General features: G+C 41.5%; 1 protein-coding gene across 2 annotated transcripts; it reads left to right on the top strand.

The window, feature by feature from the left end:
• On the top strand, positions 1-16,254 carry RPE (ribulose-5-phosphate-3-epimerase). 2 transcript variants are annotated; one of them, XM_065880516.1, is made up of 6 exons: positions 1-200; positions 6,122-6,201; positions 12,097-12,236; positions 12,971-13,105; positions 13,655-13,741; positions 15,527-16,254. In XM_065880516.1, the coding sequence occupies exons 1-6, from the start codon at positions 79-81 to the stop codon at positions 15,647-15,649; spliced, it is 687 nt and encodes a 228-aa protein (XP_065736588.1). In that variant the 5' UTR covers positions 1-78; the 3' UTR covers positions 15,650-16,254. The 2 variants fall into 2 exon arrangements, with proteins under 2 accessions (XP_065736588.1, XP_065736590.1); XM_065880518.1 differs by lacking the exon at positions 13,655-13,741 and having other exon boundaries at positions 79-200; positions 15,527-15,649.
• The last annotated feature ends 334 nt before the right edge of the window (positions 16,255-16,588 follow it).

The following is a 16,588-nucleotide window of genomic DNA, read 5'->3' on the forward strand; positions in this document are numbered from 1 at the left end:
CTGTGCGGCCAATCGGGGCGCGACGCATTCGTCTTGCCGGGGATCTCTCTGGGTAACTTGCTTTAGAGAACTAGCACCATGGCGTCTGGCTGCAAGATTGGCCCGTCCATCCTCAACAGCGACCTGGCCAGTTTAGGGGCGGAGTGCCTTCGGATGCTGGACTCTGGGGCCGATTATCTGCACCTGGATGTAATGGACGGGTAACTCTCCGCGGGGCTCGGGTCTGGGTTGGCGCGCGGGGCGGGATAGGCGCACCTTTATTGAGTGCCTGTTGGGTGCACGGCGTCCCTGTATCGCGGAGCGCCTCGCTCTGAACGCGGTACTGAGAAGGAGCCTGCGGTGGGAGCCCTGGAGGCCCTGCTTGGAGGGGACCTGAGTCGGCATCCTGGGCTGCAACCGCGTCCCAAACCTCAACCATCTCCCCTCCCCCCACGTAACGTGTGGTCTTCTAGCACTTAGCGCCTGGAAGCGACCTTAAATCTCTAGGATCCGTCTCATTTTCAGTTGGGAGAAACTGAGGCCCAAGGGGATAGGCATGACTTGCCCAAGCTCATATAGCTAGTTAGTGGCAAAGCTGGGGAGAAAGACTTGTGTAAGGATGACGAGTTTGGCACCTGGAGTGAGAACGCCCGACTTCTGCCACTTGCTGGGTTACTTGGGACAAGCCATTTAACCTCATTGAGCTTCAGTTTCATTATGTGAAAAATGGGAGTAATAACACCACCGCTTCGGCATCTTTGGAAGATGAAATGACCTCATACACGTAGTTTACAGTGCCTGGCGTATAGTAAATTCTCTGTAATTGTTAGTTGTTGTATCATTGTTCAAATTATGATTTTCCTGTCTATTTTCTCTTCAGGCACCCTGCTCTTCAGGGAGGTCAGTTTTTTGTAAGTAACTTTTAAGCACTGTAGTTACAGCCCATAATCAATATTGTTTGAAATCAGAATGATGCTAGTTTCTTAAGTTGGTTATAAAATGAGGAAAAATCATAGAGAAAACAGTTAAGACTCTCTCAGCGTTACACACATTGTGACAGAGTTGCAACTTGGATCTTGGGTTTGCCAAGTGGTTCTCTGAGCCCCAGTGATCACAGGCCATAAGATCAAAACAGCCATTACCTTGGCTTGGGGTAGAAAAGTAAATTTATTGGAAATAGTAAAATCTCTGTGTACTCTCATGCAGATCTGCAAATTCATGTTTTTTACGAAAGATGACCAGTCACTCCCTTGTCCTTTTAATGTCACTCCTCTTATGACAGCTTTGTCTTCTTTGTTCTGTCTGGTTTAATCTGCTGTTTCTCTTTTGTATTCCATTCAGTTACCTCAACCCCGTGCCTAACTGATAATGGCAAAGAAGATTAGTAAATATTACCTCTTAAAAAGCCTTGATTTTTAGTTTGGTATCACATATATTTTTACTTCTGTATATTTTTTTGATACCTTTGCTTGAAAGCCCTGAACCTTCACAGGTAATATTACTGGAGTGTGTACCTCACAGATGGGTAGCTACATTTTTGTGTCTGAGACACAAAATGAGACAAAATTTTGTTTCTGAGACACTTGAGGGTCTCAGGACAGAACAGACTACGAGTATATGTGTGTAGTGTGTTTGTCACAGAGAGCAGCTTGGTTGTAAATAAGTCTTGTCCAATGTGTGAGCGAATGGAGAAAATAATTTGTTCCAGTTTACCAATCAGAATATCAGTGACAACAGCAATAGGTAATATTTACAGGCACTTGACTATTTCTGGTCTGATACTTTTTGTGAATTATTTCACACGACACTATGAGCTTGGTGCGTTATCTCGGCATCGACAGAGATTAAAGTCACCTCGCAGCTGTAGCTAAGAAATGGCGGAGCCAGGATTTGAAGCATGCAGCAGCTTGTTTTGTCTCTGAAACTGTCTTCTGTGGGTATTAGGCTTACAGAGAATGATTAAGATATTCTCTGTTTTCAAAGAACAACTATATTTTTTGATATTTATTTCATATCTCACCTGCTGCACCGTAAGCTCCCTGAAGCAGAGACTGTTTCTTTGGCTCACCTCTGTATTCTCTGCAGGAAAAGCACCATGGCAAGCTTAATTATAATTGGTTGGATGAATGGCTTTATCATAAGGGAGGGATCTCTAAGGAATCTTTTTTGCCCCTCCCAGCCCTGTGGCAGACCCTGAGCTTATTAAGATAAAGTATTTTTTTATTGACTCATTTCCCCCTTTACCGGGAAACATCCATGGTTTGCAAAAACTAAATTCTGCATACACCATTTTAAAAACCCTTTCACTGTTAAGCTTCACAACTTTCTGAGCTAAGAGCTATTTTTACTCCCCTTTTGCAGAGGAAACCAGATTGGGGAGGTTCAGCCCCTTCCCAGTGCCCCACCGGAAGAGGCAGAGCCTGGCTGAGCTGCAGTGCCTCCTAGGCCCAGGGTATGAAAGAGGGGCTATGGACCCCCTTTCCCAAGGCAGCCAGCCCCAGTTTACCTTCCCTCCAGGTAGTGCCTCCATGCTTCTTTTCCTGGTCCCCTGAAAAATCTCCAACATTACACTGAGCTTGCATGCCCTTGTTTTCTAGTCCCCTCTCTTCCCTTGAAGCCCACACTTCTGATTAAAACTGAACGTCTTCATTTTGAAATTCAGGAACAAGTTCTGGAAACACTGGTGGGTGGAGCACTAGTATGGTTGGATATTTGAAATAAAGGACAAGTGGATTTTCTGGAAAAGAAAATTGGAAAGCATGTAAATATAAATGTGTCATGACAGGACAGTAACTGGAAATGTGTTGGTCGTAAGTGTAGGAACTGAGCAGATATTCAATTTCTAAATTAGGACCAGGGAGATTTCACGATACTACTAGACCTGACTGACTTCAGTACTGGGCCCACAGTGTCACAAGGCCACCATTAGCCGGGCCAGATGTTCTTCATTTCTCCCGCCTCCATCTGCTGTCTCACTCCTCCATGTTACCTGCCAGCCTACCCCCCACCGTAGGCATAGGTGTGATTCCTTGTTCACAGGAAGTGTTGTTTGAATTTTATATCAACCTTGATCCTCCTCTTTGCGTTGTTGGGAGATCTGGTAAAGGTTTGCTTTTTGTGAAAATTATCCATGTGATGGGGGATCAAAATAATCGTATCCCTTATTCCAATATTCTAAGCGATTATAGCTTAATCTCATAAATTCTTTGGGAGAAAAGGACACTTTTTAATTGCATTTTAATTTTGGCAGTCTTTACTCCAAAATGGCATTATAGCTTCTGTTTCCCAGTGAAGTAAAAGTATATTTGTTTTATTCTCATATTTTCTCAAGATGTGGTTATTGTGTTTATTTTCGTGATAAACGAAGCCTAAGGTTGAGACATCAAAAATACTTCTGAGGGCAGACAGAAAAAGCAGTGAATGAAATCCAGATCTTTCAATCTCAGATTTGTGTAGTATTCAGTAGTCCTTGCTGCCTGCTTATGTGACTCTTACCTCCGAGTTCTAAGTAAATATAAAAAGCATCTTATCCATAACCCTGGCAGCTACTGCTCGTAGGCGAATGGTAGAATGATTTCCAAAATACTAGAAATCCAACCTCCAAGGACCAGGGTGCTGGAGAGTAAAAGTGTCTGTACCCATCCACCGTACCCATCCCTCTCAGGTGTGTCCTGACCTCTCTGTCTTAAGGCTCTGCTCCTCCCTTGGACTTTCTTCTTCTGTTAGTTATTAGCTGTCAGTGGAGGAGCAGACAAGCCTGGCAGTTAAGAGCCTAAACTTTGGAGCTAGATTGCCTGTGTTTAACTCCTGCCTCCAGTGCTTATTGGTTGTGTGAGCTTGGGCCTCTTATTTTCTCATCTGTAAAATACAGGTAATAGTGGCACCTGTCTCACTGAATTGTTGAGCGGGTTGGTTGGTTGGTTGGTTTTGGTTTTGTTTTTTGGCTGCGCAGCACGCAGCACGTAGGAGGATCTTAGTTCCCTGACCAGGGATCGAACCCGCATCCTTTGCATTGGAAGCGCGGAGTGTTAACCACTGGATTGCCTGGGAAGTCCCTGTTGTGAGGTTTTAATGAGTTAATATATTGGAATGGTTTAGAATGGTGCTTGGCCTGTATGTGTTTTAATTTTTTATTAACACTTCTTCTGCCTGCCTGTCATCTTAAGCTCAAGACTTTTGGACGTGGTTTATTCTCTCTCTTCAACCTTCCCCCTCCCCCGCATCTTATCACTTAGGAGATCCTATCACCTGCTGCCCTTGTTTCCATTCCTACTGTTTCTTGCCATTTAGCAGCACCTCTTGCCTCCCTTCTTCCAACTTACTGCCCAGTCTGTCTGCCTGCTGTATTGTTTCCATCTTATTTTTCATTTGTGTCTCTCTTTTAAAATGTCACTTGGTCAGGATAAAGTCAAAACAGTGAGCCTGGCGTTTGGTGCACTTAATGTGACACAGTCTGCCTCCTACCTTTTTCATATTAGCCAGGGTGGGCAATACCATCTCCCCCTTCTTTGAACTTAACTTAGTTATTTCTGCCTTTGCTTCATTTCCTTCCCCATTTTTACAAATTCTGTTTGTTCTGTAAATCTCACGATCTTACCCCTTTTTAAAAAGTGCTATTCTACTTGCCTCTGGAACTGTTTTGCCTTAATGTTGCCTACTTGTTATTGTGTAGCTTTTCTTAACAGTCCTCGTACAGGGTAATGCCTACTACTTTAACAGAGAAAGCCCAGATTTCAGTGGCTTAATGTTATAAAGTTTCTCATTCATGTAATAGTTTGGTGTGAAATGTCTGTCCATGCAGGAATTGAGGGACCTAGTGCCCTTCCATCCTGTGGCTCTGCCATTCCTTAAGGGCCTCTTTACTGGCAGAAGGATAAAGTGAGAGCAGAACAGGAATACTACTCAACCTCCTGGGCTCTGCAGTGACGCCCATCACTTAAGCTCACAGTCCATTGGGGAGAACTAGTCACATGGGCCACTAGATGTGAAGGGAGTTGGGAAGTGTGATCCTCGGCTGAGCTGGCTTCCTACCAACAGCTGTGCTGTAACAGTCAGTCATGAACTCTGGTGAGTCATTAGCCATCTCTTACCCATGAGATTGTAAACTTTTCTGGGGTGAGCAGGAACACTCACATATTCCTTTATGAAATACAGTAGTCTCTGAAACACTCAGCCTGGGGCGTACATAGAGGAGGTTTCTTTAAATATTGAAGTGAGCTGGCGATAGAACAAAAGGACTAACCAGAGTAGGATAATGGTGAACTACTTTGGGTCTGATATCAGAAGCCTTAATTTGAATCCTGCCCCAACAAATTATTAACTGGATGACTTAAAGAAGTTATGTATCCTGTGCTCTTCAAATGGGGATAATAACAGCATCTACTTCATAGGGCTGTTGTGAAGATGAAATGAATTAAGGTACAATATCTGGTATGTTGTAAACTCAGTAAGTGGTGGTTATTAGTATACATTAAGTGTCTTTTGTTTTTTGCGGTACGCGGACCTCTCACTGTTGTGGCCTCTCCCGTTGCGGAGCACAGTCTCCGGACGCGCAGGCTCAGCGGCCAGCCGCTCGGCGGCCTGTGGGATCTTCCCGGACTGGGGCACAAACCCGTGTCCCCTGCGTCGGCAGGCGGACTCCCAACCATTGCACCACCAGGGAAGCCAACATTAAGTGTCTTTATTGATAATCTTTAAGAAAGTTTCGATAAACTGTCATTTTGTGCTCTGTGATAGAGGTGGATTAGAAGTAGCCACAGGCAGCCTGTGATAGGTTGATTTGAGAGACCTGTAATCAGAGTCCTGAACTTCCTAACTAGTGTGTGACTTGGGCAAGTCATATAACTTTTGGGGTTTTGGTTTTGTCATCCTTCCGTTTCTACTTGTCAGGGATTTTGAATTACAGAGTTAAATAGAGTAAATCATGTGACATTATTATGATTTGCTGAAATATCAAGGAGACAACTGCTCTGTAAAACTGAAATTATACAGATATTTTTAGTGTTGTTTAATACCGATGATGTTATTGAAAAATAATTGCAATCACAGATAGTCTCCTCTACTCCCATCAGAATACATATTGAGAAAAATACAGAAACTGAATCGAAAACATTTTCAGAGCAAGATTTTGTTTGTCTTGTAGGCATTTTGTTCCCAACATCACCTTTGGTCACCCTGTGGTAGAAAGCCTCCGAAAGCAGCTAGGCCAGGACCCTTTCTTTGGTAAGTGGGTGTTACACTGTCTGAAGCTGGATGTGTTGCTCAAGTAAAGGGAAAGTAGCTGGTTGATTTCTCAACCTCCAGTTTCATCTTGTACCCTTTTCCCTCCTCCCTGTGCTGGGGTTTCATTGACTGCCTGTAAGAAGCCTAACTCTTACCCGCCTCAGGGTCTGGGCACTTTGGCTAATATCTTTGCCTAGAAAGCTGTGTTCTCTTGACCAGTGCTGCCTCATCTTTCCTCCTCACATCCTTTGTTGTTTCTTCAGAGAGCCCTGTCTTAAATTAACCTTTTCCCCGTTACATCACCTTGTTGATTTTCTTCTTAGAATTTCTTTCAATCTGAGATTACTTTTATCAAACTCTAAATGCCTTAAGGGCAGGATTTCATCGACTTAGTTTTTTGCAGTTTTCCTAGAGCTTAGCATAGACATAGCTGGGGCTCAGTGTAATTGTTAAATGAATTTATGAATTGATTGACTTATGGTCTGTATTTGAAGCCAACTCATGGAAATTGGAGCTTTCTACAAGTGGGGTCTATGTATGCTCCACTCCAACATTGTAGGATAATGTGAATTAAGGATTTTTAAGACCAGTGACCTAGAAGTTACTTTTTATGGAATATAGATTCAGTCCACATATCCTTGTTGTTGCTGCTGCTGCTGTTTTAAACTAAGTTAGCAGTGACTCACTTGCCAGATCTCTGGTAATAAGACATTTGGTGAGTTCTTGTAAATATGTGTTTTTATGTAACTCATTACATAAATTTAGTAAAACTTAGATTTTTTTTTTTTTTTCTTTTTTTTTTTTTTGTGGTACGCAGGCCTCTCACAGCCGTGGCCTCTCCTGTTGCGGAGCACAGGCTCCGGACGTGCAGGCTCAGCGGCCATGGCTCACGGGCCCAGCCGCTCCGCGGCATGTGGGATCTTACCGGACCGGGGCACGAAACCGCGTCCCCTGCATCGGCAGGCGGGCTCTCAACCACTGCGCCACCAGGGAAGCCCAAAACTTAGATTTTTTAATTGAAATATTGTGGGCTAGTTTTAAAAATTTTTTTAATAAATTTATTTTATTTTAATTTTTTGGCTGCATTGGGTCTCTGTTGCTGTGTGGACTTTCTCTAGCTGCAGTAAGCGGGGGCTACTCTTCGTTGTGGTGCGCGGGCTTCTCATTGTGGTGGCTTCTCTTGTTGCGGAGCACGGGCTCTAGGCATGCAGGCTTCAGTAGTTGTGGCACACAGGCTCAGTAGTTGGGGCTCACGGGCTCTAGAACGTAGGCTTAGTAGGTGTGACCCGTGGGCTTAGTTGCTCCTTGGCATGTGGTATCTTCCCAGACCAGGGATCCATCCCGTGTCCCTGTTTCGATTGGCAGGCGGATTCTTAACCACTGCGCCACTAGGGAAGTCCCTGTGGGCCAGTTTTATGAAGGTATGGTAGCCACTAGCCACATGTAGCTATTTAAATTAGTTAAAATTAAATAAAATTAAAACTAGTTTCTTAGTGGCATTAACCACATTGCAAGTTCTCAGTAGCCACGTGTGGCTTGTGACCAGTGTACCGTCCAGTGCAGTTATGGAACACTGCAAGCATCGCAGGAGGCTGTTAGAGCCTCTCTGTAGGCTCCATCCACTTCGAATGTACCAAAGGAAATGTACATTATCACCTAATTTATGTGGCATGAGGGAAACAATGTTCCACCAACATGTTCACTATTTTGAAATTTCCAAATAATGGAATATAATCCTCTTGCTTATCTGAACTTTTTTTTTACATTTTGGAAAATGAATTTTCCAGGGTAAATTCATTCTTACGATTGTCAGAGCTGGATGAAATAAGTAGCATTCTTGGTCCCCCCACCTTCCCTGGCTTGTACAGTGGCCACAGAATTCCCCACTGTGGCTTTGTGTGCATTGAAAATATGTATGTATTTTTCCGTTTCTCTCCCTTTTAGTTGTCTCCAAGAGTTACTTCTCACTGCTGTTTGACTCCCCTCCTATCTCTATCTGTGCCTCTTCTCTTACCAACTCAACTGCCACCACCCCACACAATCTGCTTTTCCTTTCTGTTTTTAGTTTGTTGTTTGCTGATAAACTTGCTGATCAGTCTTTCCAGAGGTGAATCTCAAGTAAAGATGAATGGACTTAATATGCTTTAGTGTTTGGGTTTTGTGACCTTTGTTTTTCATATTATATGTTTTTGTTTGTTTAATTCTTGGGTACTGGTTGTTGGATAATTGATACATGCTATATCCTAGGAGTTAGATCCCAAGTTGTATGTATAACTGCTAAAGCTTTTAACTCTTAAATCTCAGTATTGAGTAGAATTTGCCATCTAAGAAGTGAAGTGGTAGGGAAAAGTCGTTTTTGTTCTTAGCTAAATCAGTGGTCTTCAAGTATGGTCTGAGGACCCATGGGAGTCCTTTTCAGATGGTCCATGGCATCAAAACTATTTGTAGTTTGATTTGTAAATTACTTGTACTGATATTATTTGCCATTATTTATGCTGATGGTGCAAAAGCAGTGGTGAATTAGTCTCCTGATGCCTTAGCCTGAGACAAGGCAGTGATACTGAACTATACAGGTAGTCGCGATATTCTTATTTGCCATACATTCATAGTGTCCTCTGTAACAAGTATCCTTGATGAATTGGTACAAGTGATTGATTTAGTAAATCTTGATCCTTGAGTGCATGTCTCATTAGTGTTTAGTGTGACAAAGTGGAAAATACGTATAAAGCACTTCTATTAAATCCTGGAGGATGATAGTTTCCTCGAAGAAAACCATTGTGCCCTTGTTTTAAGCTGTGAACTGAAAGTGCTAGTCATGAATACCATTTTCCCTTGAAAGAACAACTGACCCATGAACTGTGGTTATCAGACTTGGATATTTTACTGACATTTTCTTTAAAATTAACTAAGTGAACCTGTCACTTCAAGGAAAGCGGCTCATCAATTTTCATTGCCACCGATAAAGTTAGAGTTTGCAAGTGAAAGTTGGAATTTTAGAAAACTTATATCTGCCTCTCTGAGCTTGATAGCTTCCCAGGGCTCACAGCTTTTCTGACCAGATCTGTAATATCATTAACAAATGCGGGGTTTGGATAGTATATAACGAAATGTGTCACTATTTGGAAGATCTGTGTAACTCAGTGAACCAATAGTACTTAAAAGAGCCGTTCAGAATGTAGACTAATGGGTTTGAGTGTAACAAAGTACGAAAAGGTCACTGGTGGGGTTTATGGATTCCATGTTGCCACTAACCTTTCTAAAAAAAGTACCACTGGTTGAGTTTTGGGGTAGAAATAGAATATCCACACTTGAGTGAAAAGGCTGTGGATGTAGGTACTCCTCCCTTTTCTATGCACTTTTTTCCCTTCATATAAAACAACAGATTGCAGGAGATTGAATGCAGAGCAGGTGTGAGAATATAGATGTCTTCTCTTAAGGCAGACATTAGCGACTCGCAAAAATGTAAAACAGTGCCACTCTTACATTAACGTGTAATGGATTTATTTTTATTATCATTATTATTTTTTAATGAATTAATAAGTAGACACTAAAATTTTTTTAGTTTGCATTTCTAATACATTAAATATTGATAAATATAACCCACATCAACAATATTTTGGGGGGAGGGCTTCAGTAATTTTTAAGAGTGCAGAGGGAGTCTGATAATAGAACATGTGAGAACTGTATCTTAATTATAGGCAGATTAGCTGAGCCATCAATTCCCCAAATACTAGAGGATGTCCAGTGAGGGTTGCTAGTAGTGACTGCATGCTGGAGATTGAACAGGGATGACTTAGCAGTCTGGTAACTTAGGAAAGAGTAAACTTGATCTTTTAAACCAGATTGAATTTTTTTTTCTTGTTTATAACACGAAGGGGAAAAAACACCAAATTGAGTTTATCTTTTAAAAGCAAGAGTTTGCCTATTAAAATATGTTCTATTTTTGTTACTTTTATTAGTTTAGAAATATAAATGCTAGTCTTGGCTTCATTAATCAGGCTGTATACTCTGTTTTCCTGACATTTTTCAAAGCCTTGTTGCATTTTATAATCTTAGTTACTGAGTTCTGGAATACTAGAATTTTTTTCTTTAATATAGCTTTGCTGTGTCAGCAGTGTGCTCCCTCTAACAAAACAAAAAGCTCAGAACTCTGACTGCCATCTGTCTGGCGCAGGAGTGTCTACTGTTTTCTTCTTCCCAGCGTTATTTCTTGCTTTCACTTCGTTTAAGCTGCCCTCTCCTTCTCATGAAATGCTATTATATTTTAAGTCAAGATCTTTAACAAGGCCATGCTCATTTCTTCCCAAACATATCCTCATATGATTTGAGCTTTAGGATCAGGACACGTGGCAGGCTTCTCAGGTTAACGTGTTCTTCCCTCTCAGTCTGTTCCTTTTCTTGCAGTTGTCTGCCTCTCAGTTGATGGCACTTCTCTTCTAGCTCCTCAGGCCAAATCCTTGCACCATCTGACTCTCCTCTCACTCTGCACTTCTTTTTTTTTTTTTTTTTTTTTTAAAAACATCTTTATTGGAGAGTAATTGCTTTACAATGGTGTGTTAGTAGTTTCTGCTTTATAATAAAGTGAATCGGCCATATGCATACATATATCCCCGTATTCCCTCCCTCTTGCGTCTCCCTCCCACCCTACCTACCCCACCCCTCTAGGTGGTCACAAAGCACCGAGCTGCTCTCCCTGTGCTATGTGGCTGCTTCCCACTAGCTATCTATTTTACATTTGGTAGTATATATAAGCCCATGCCACTCTCTCACTTTGTCCCAGCTTACCCTTCCCCCTCCCCGTGTCCTCAAGTCCATTCTCTACATCTGCGTCTTTATTCCTGTCCTTCCCCTAGGTTCTTCAGAACCTTTTTGGTTTTTTTTTTTAGATTCCATATATATGTGTTAGCATACAGTATTTGTTTTTCTCTTTCTGACTTACTTCACTCTGTATGACAGACTCTAGCTCCATCCACCTCACTACAAATAACTCAGTTTCGTTTCTTTTTATGGCTGAGTTATATTCCATTGTATATATGTGCCACATCTTCTTTATCCATTCATCTATCAATGGACACTTTCACTCTGCACTTCTGATCCACAGCAGCCCCTGTTGTCCCTGCCTCCCGAACATACCCAGAATCCCTACCATTGCTCACCATCCTCAATTGCTGGGTTTTTTGCCTTGGCCTTCTTAGTCGGATCTTGTCACTTGACTCAAAATCCTGTAGTGTTTGTTCCGCATCGTTCAGGATAAAACCTGGTGGGCTGCAGAGCTCTGTACTCTCAGCCGGTGCTTCTCTGACCTCATCTTCTCTCCCCAGTGCACCCCCGGCCCCAGCCACACTGGCCTTATTTACTACCAACCTAGTGTGTATTGTCTTCACTCCTTTTATTTATCTCTCCCACTAAGAATGTAATCCCTGTGACAGCAGAGATTTTTGTCTGTTTTTTGCTGGACTCCTGCGGCCTAGAAAAGTTAATGGTGTGGCAAGGGCTCAATAAAATACTGGTAGGGAGAGTCACTTAATTTAGCTTTCTTATTTTATAAATGAGGAAGCCAGTCCACATAGATAACATGACTTCTTTACGTTTTCTAGAATGGGATTTCCTGGCCCTGCACCTAGGTCTCCTGGTATCTAGTTATTTTCATAAACAGCGCCATAGGCTTTTTGTGGAAAAATGGGGTTTTTTTTGGTAAATGAGTTTAACCAAAGCCTTATCTTCAGGATGAAGGGAGGTTATCTCTACAGAAGTGTAACTTCTGTATATTTAACAATTATCATGATGCCAGAAGAGTTCATATCTGAAATAGCAAAAACTCCAGGCTGGCTTCAATAATACGAGCCAGCTATTTTCCTTATAGTAATACTTAGGGGATACGTCTTTTCTTTCCAGACATGCACATGATGGTGTCCAGGCCGGAACAGTGGGTAAAACCAATGGCTGTAGCAGGAGCCAATCAATATACTTTTCATCTCGAGGCTACTGAGAACCCGGGGGCTTTGATCAAAGACATTCGGGAGAATGGAATGAAGGTGAGAGCTCAACAGTGATGGTAATGTTTGTTTTTTTTTTTTACAATAAATTTATTTATTTTTAGCCGTGTTGGGTCTTCGTTGCTGTGCGTGGGCTTTCTCTACTTGCGGCGAGCAGGGGCTACTCTTCATTGCGGTGCGCAGGCTTCTCGTTGCTGTGGCTTCTGTTGTTGCGGAACACAGGCACGCAGGCTCAGTCATTGTAGCTCGCGGGCTCTAGGGTGCAGGCTCAGTAGTTGTGGTGCACGGGCTTGGTTGCTCTGAGGCATGTGGGATCTTCCCGGACCAGGGCTCAAACCTGTGTCCCCTGCATTGGCAGGTGGATTCTTAACTACTGCGCCACCAGGGAAGCCCGATGGTAATGTTTTATACTATTTATTCTCAGAGTTGGGAAGATTTGGTGGGAGACCTGAAATGATAGGTGGAGAAGACTGGACTTAGGCAGCTTTTTGTCAGGTTTGAAGATAGAGTTTAAGTATAACTTGTTTGTCAGATAAGATTGATACATTCCACTAATGTTTTCTGAAAGTTTCTGCCTTTTAGAAACATTTACTTTTGACAGTCTTGTTGACTTTTTTTTTAAAAAGTAATTACAGTCTGAACAGTTTATGTATTCCATTTATGTATGTATTCTATACTTTAAGAATAGACCTTTCTACTGGGCCTGATATGCAACAGTAATGTAATACGGAAATAATTATTGATGTGATATAGCAAATTTGTCTCTGTTACAGGTTGGCCTTGCTATCAAACCAGGAACTACAGTTGAGTATTTGGCACCATGGGCTAATCAGATAGATATGGCCTTGGTTATGACAGTGGAACCTGGGTTTGGAGGGCAGAAATTCATGGAAGATATGATGCCAAAGGTAAAAGAAGTATTTGGTTCTGGGGTAAGGCTTTTATTCTGTAAGTTCATTCAGTAAGCATTTATTGGGCTACTTGTATGTTTAGACCTGTACTGTTCTGAAGGTGGGGAGATGAGGATGCCTATATATCATTGGAATACAGTATGAGAAATGCCCCAAGAGATTTAGGTTTGGAGATCATAAAAGATACTACATCTTAGTCTTGAAAATTTTTTTCAAAACCGTTATCTCTGTAACCTTGAGATCTCTTGGGAGTTTTCATTGAATATTGAGGGTTTTGTCTTTGTCTTGTTTCTGTGAAGTATATTTTCTGCAAAGCCATGACAAATTGAATGCCATTTGCCAAACAGAACAAAGCTTGCTTTTATAAAACTTAGTTTGTTACAGTACATTAAAAGCTGGTTTTCCTCAATCATAATTTGTATTGATATAAAGTTATTGTCTGAGACATTTGGAGTCATATTTTAGTGGCTAATATCAGTAATTTTTTATTTGGTGTTTTTCCCTCTACCTATCCACTTAGTCACTTATTTCCTTGTATATAACTAGGTTCACTGGTTGAGGACCCAGTTCCCGTCTTTGGACATTGAGGTTGATGGTGGAGTAGGTCCTGACACCATCCATAAATGCGCAGAGGTGAGACTGCTTGACTGCAACCTAGACCAGTTTCCTATCAAATGTAATGACAGGACAGGTCTTGTCTGCCAAAGAGACTTCCTAAATAGGCTTTCTTTCTTAGAAAAGTTTTTTTTTTTTTTTTTTTTGCGGTACGCGGGCCTCATTGTTGTGGCCTCTCCCGTTGCGGAGCACAGGCTCTGGACACGCAGGCTCAGCGACCATGGCTCACAGGCCCAGCCACTCCGCGGCATGTGGAATCTTCCCGGACCGGGGTACGAACCCGTGTCCCCTGCATCGGCAGGCGGACTCTCAACCACTACGCCACCAGGGGAGCCCTAGAAGAGTATTTTTTTGTTTAAATGTAAAACCAGGAAAATAAGGAGCGATAAGTGAATATTCTGAAACCACATAATCATTAAATAGTAAGTCCTGGTTATCTCAGTAATGAAAAAATTCTTTGGAAAGGAATAAGCTGAATGCCAGCCTGTGGAATATCATTGAAAAGTTCCAGGGCCTTTGAGACAGTTTTCCAAAATAGGGAAAGAAAACATACCTGCTTGTAAAGGGGAAAAAGAGTGTTATTCTGTAGAACTTAGGTGTATTAGCTACTGATTTGTCCCTTGCAAGCTACTAAATCTGTCCCTGTGTAGAATTGGGATGACTTTTTTTTTCCAAGTGGCTCACTAGGCTGAGTTAGGCTCCTGAACTTCATAAAAGGATACCAGCCCTCCCTGTAGCATTACAGGTGATTAAAGTTTATGTGACCTGCTTTTATTAAACAGCATGGTCTAATCTGCACTTTCAGTGTTTTGTATAAATGCCACACTTTCCTGCTTGATACTTATCAAAAGCTTGACTGTGGTCAATATGGAGGAGGTGCTGGCCAGACGATTAGTGAGCATGTATCCTTTGACCCCTTGTGGAATTCTTTTTTACTGAACTGTGCTTGGTCATTAATGCTGTTCTTGCTTACATTACGAGACATGTTAGGTTGTAACCCTATAAAACTAGTATTTTTTTCTTTTTTTATGAGGAACGTTGTTAGAGATGTAGTGTGCTGTATCATAGGGTGAGCGTCTCTAATTGGAGAAATTTTCCTTAGCTTCAGTGGTTCCCCCAACAGTCCTCCCTTTCTTTTAGCACCGAATCACATAATAGATTGGATTTCCCTCCTTGAGTCAAATCCTAGGAATCTCAGAGATAAATTTGGACTCATCTTACTTGGTTTTACTCTGACTTCTTTGCTTTCATATTGAAAAACATCTTGAAAATCTTTTTTAAGCCACCTCAAAAGCATTCTGGAAGGCAGTGAAGCATATATAAGAAGTTCCATTCCTTCTGGCCTCACAATGAGAAATAATTTAATGTTGCCCTGTTTTATGGATTCTTTCACATTTTAGCAATAATTGTCCTTTTAGACTACCTACCAATTCTTAGACATAATTCAGAGATGAAAAGGTTGATTTTTAGGAGCTGTGGGGGGAATTGGTATACAGGGGAAGACCTTAATAGATTTAAGGATTAAAGTTTTATTAGAAAAGATGCAGTGTAGTTTATTTAGAGGGGGTTACCAAAAAGTCAGTGATTTCTTAGACACATTTAAAAATAATTTCACATCCTCATTTAAGCATTTTCTTTTTTCATTGAACTAGCTGCTTAAGTATGTTTATCTTCAAGTGGCTTTTTTACAATTAAAGTGCGGACTGCCAGCTGCAAGCGTAGAAGAAACTCTAGTCCAGGAATTGTTTTAGGTTTTTCTGCATCTTCCTTTGAGGCATAACCTTAAGTGTTTACTTCTTCCAGGCAGGAGCTAACATGATTGTATCTGGCAGTGCCATTATGAGGAGTGAAGACCCCAGATCTGTGATCAACCTATTAAGAAATGTTTGCTCAGAAGCTGCTCAGAAACGTTCTCTCGATCGATGAAACCACAAGGATTCCAGGGTTTCTTCTTACGAGATCTCCTTTTTATTGGAAAACAAGAATATTGACTACCAAATCATACCACAGTTGAGGCAGTGCTGCTTTTCCGAGCAATTATTCATTCCAGTGACTAAAATCCATTTTGCAGAATGTTCCAAGAGGTTAGAAATTGGTGTGTATTACGTTTTCAGTGATGGAATTTAAAGATTAGTGTGGTAAAATACCATTTTTACTGAGACTTGATTTTTATAAAGAGTAAAAATATGGCTGTATCAATGTTATGAACAGAAATGTGTCCTAATGCCTAAGGCAGGCATATTAGCTACTATGAAAAAAAATTTTTTTTCTGTATTTCTAAAAAGAGTTTTCTTTGCTTCTTGGCTTTTCTGAAAGCAAAGGAAGTCCTGTTTTTCCGGTTTCCGGTCATTCTTGATTTGTGTATTTGCATGATAACTAAGTTTGGATGTGGCTGGGATGGATGGCTCTTCTAGCTTCGAAAACATGTATTTTTTACTTTGCACCTTATATTTGATACATAAAAAAACCCGAGTGTATTATGAAGTCCAGGGATTTTCAGGTGGTCTGTTGTAAAACGCAAGCACAAGTTTTATCAGGGTGTTTTCTTTGTTAATTTTGCCATAGCGGCAGGTTATTCAGTGGTTCTTCCTCCACCCCCTACCCACCCTCCACCAGCCCCATTTCCCCTTTTTCTTAATCACACCCGCTGTTCTGAAGGCCATAAAATGTTTTCCTAGCTCTATGGTAAAAGGAAAGGAAGGCCTCTATTTGGAAGTAATATTAAGTTGAATCCTGACTCTCTTCCCCTTTCTATTCGTTTGACCTTAGCAAACCAATCCAGCCAACCTCTTTGAGCTGATTATTAACTGATTTATATATTGAATGTAATCATAACAACAGTTGGGGGGGGTTGTGTTTAGGATT

Source organism: Phocoena phocoena, chromosome 7, assembly GCF_963924675.1.
Source record: "Phocoena phocoena chromosome 7, mPhoPho1.1, whole genome shotgun sequence".
NCBI classification, from domain to species: Eukaryota; Metazoa; Chordata; class Mammalia; order Artiodactyla; family Phocoenidae; genus Phocoena; species Phocoena phocoena.

Coding starts and splice junctions, on each gene's coding strand:
- RPE (XM_065880516.1), top strand. CDS start 79: ATGGCGTCTGGCTGCAAGATTGGCCCGTCCATCCTCAACAGCGACCTG. Junction 6,202..12,096: donor AGGCCAGGACCCTTTCTTTG/GTAAGTGGGTGT, acceptor TTTTCTTTCCAG/ACATGCACATGATGGTGTCC. Junction 13,742..15,526: donor CCATCCATAAATGCGCAGAG/GTGAGACTGCTT, acceptor TACTTCTTCCAG/GCAGGAGCTAACATGATTGT.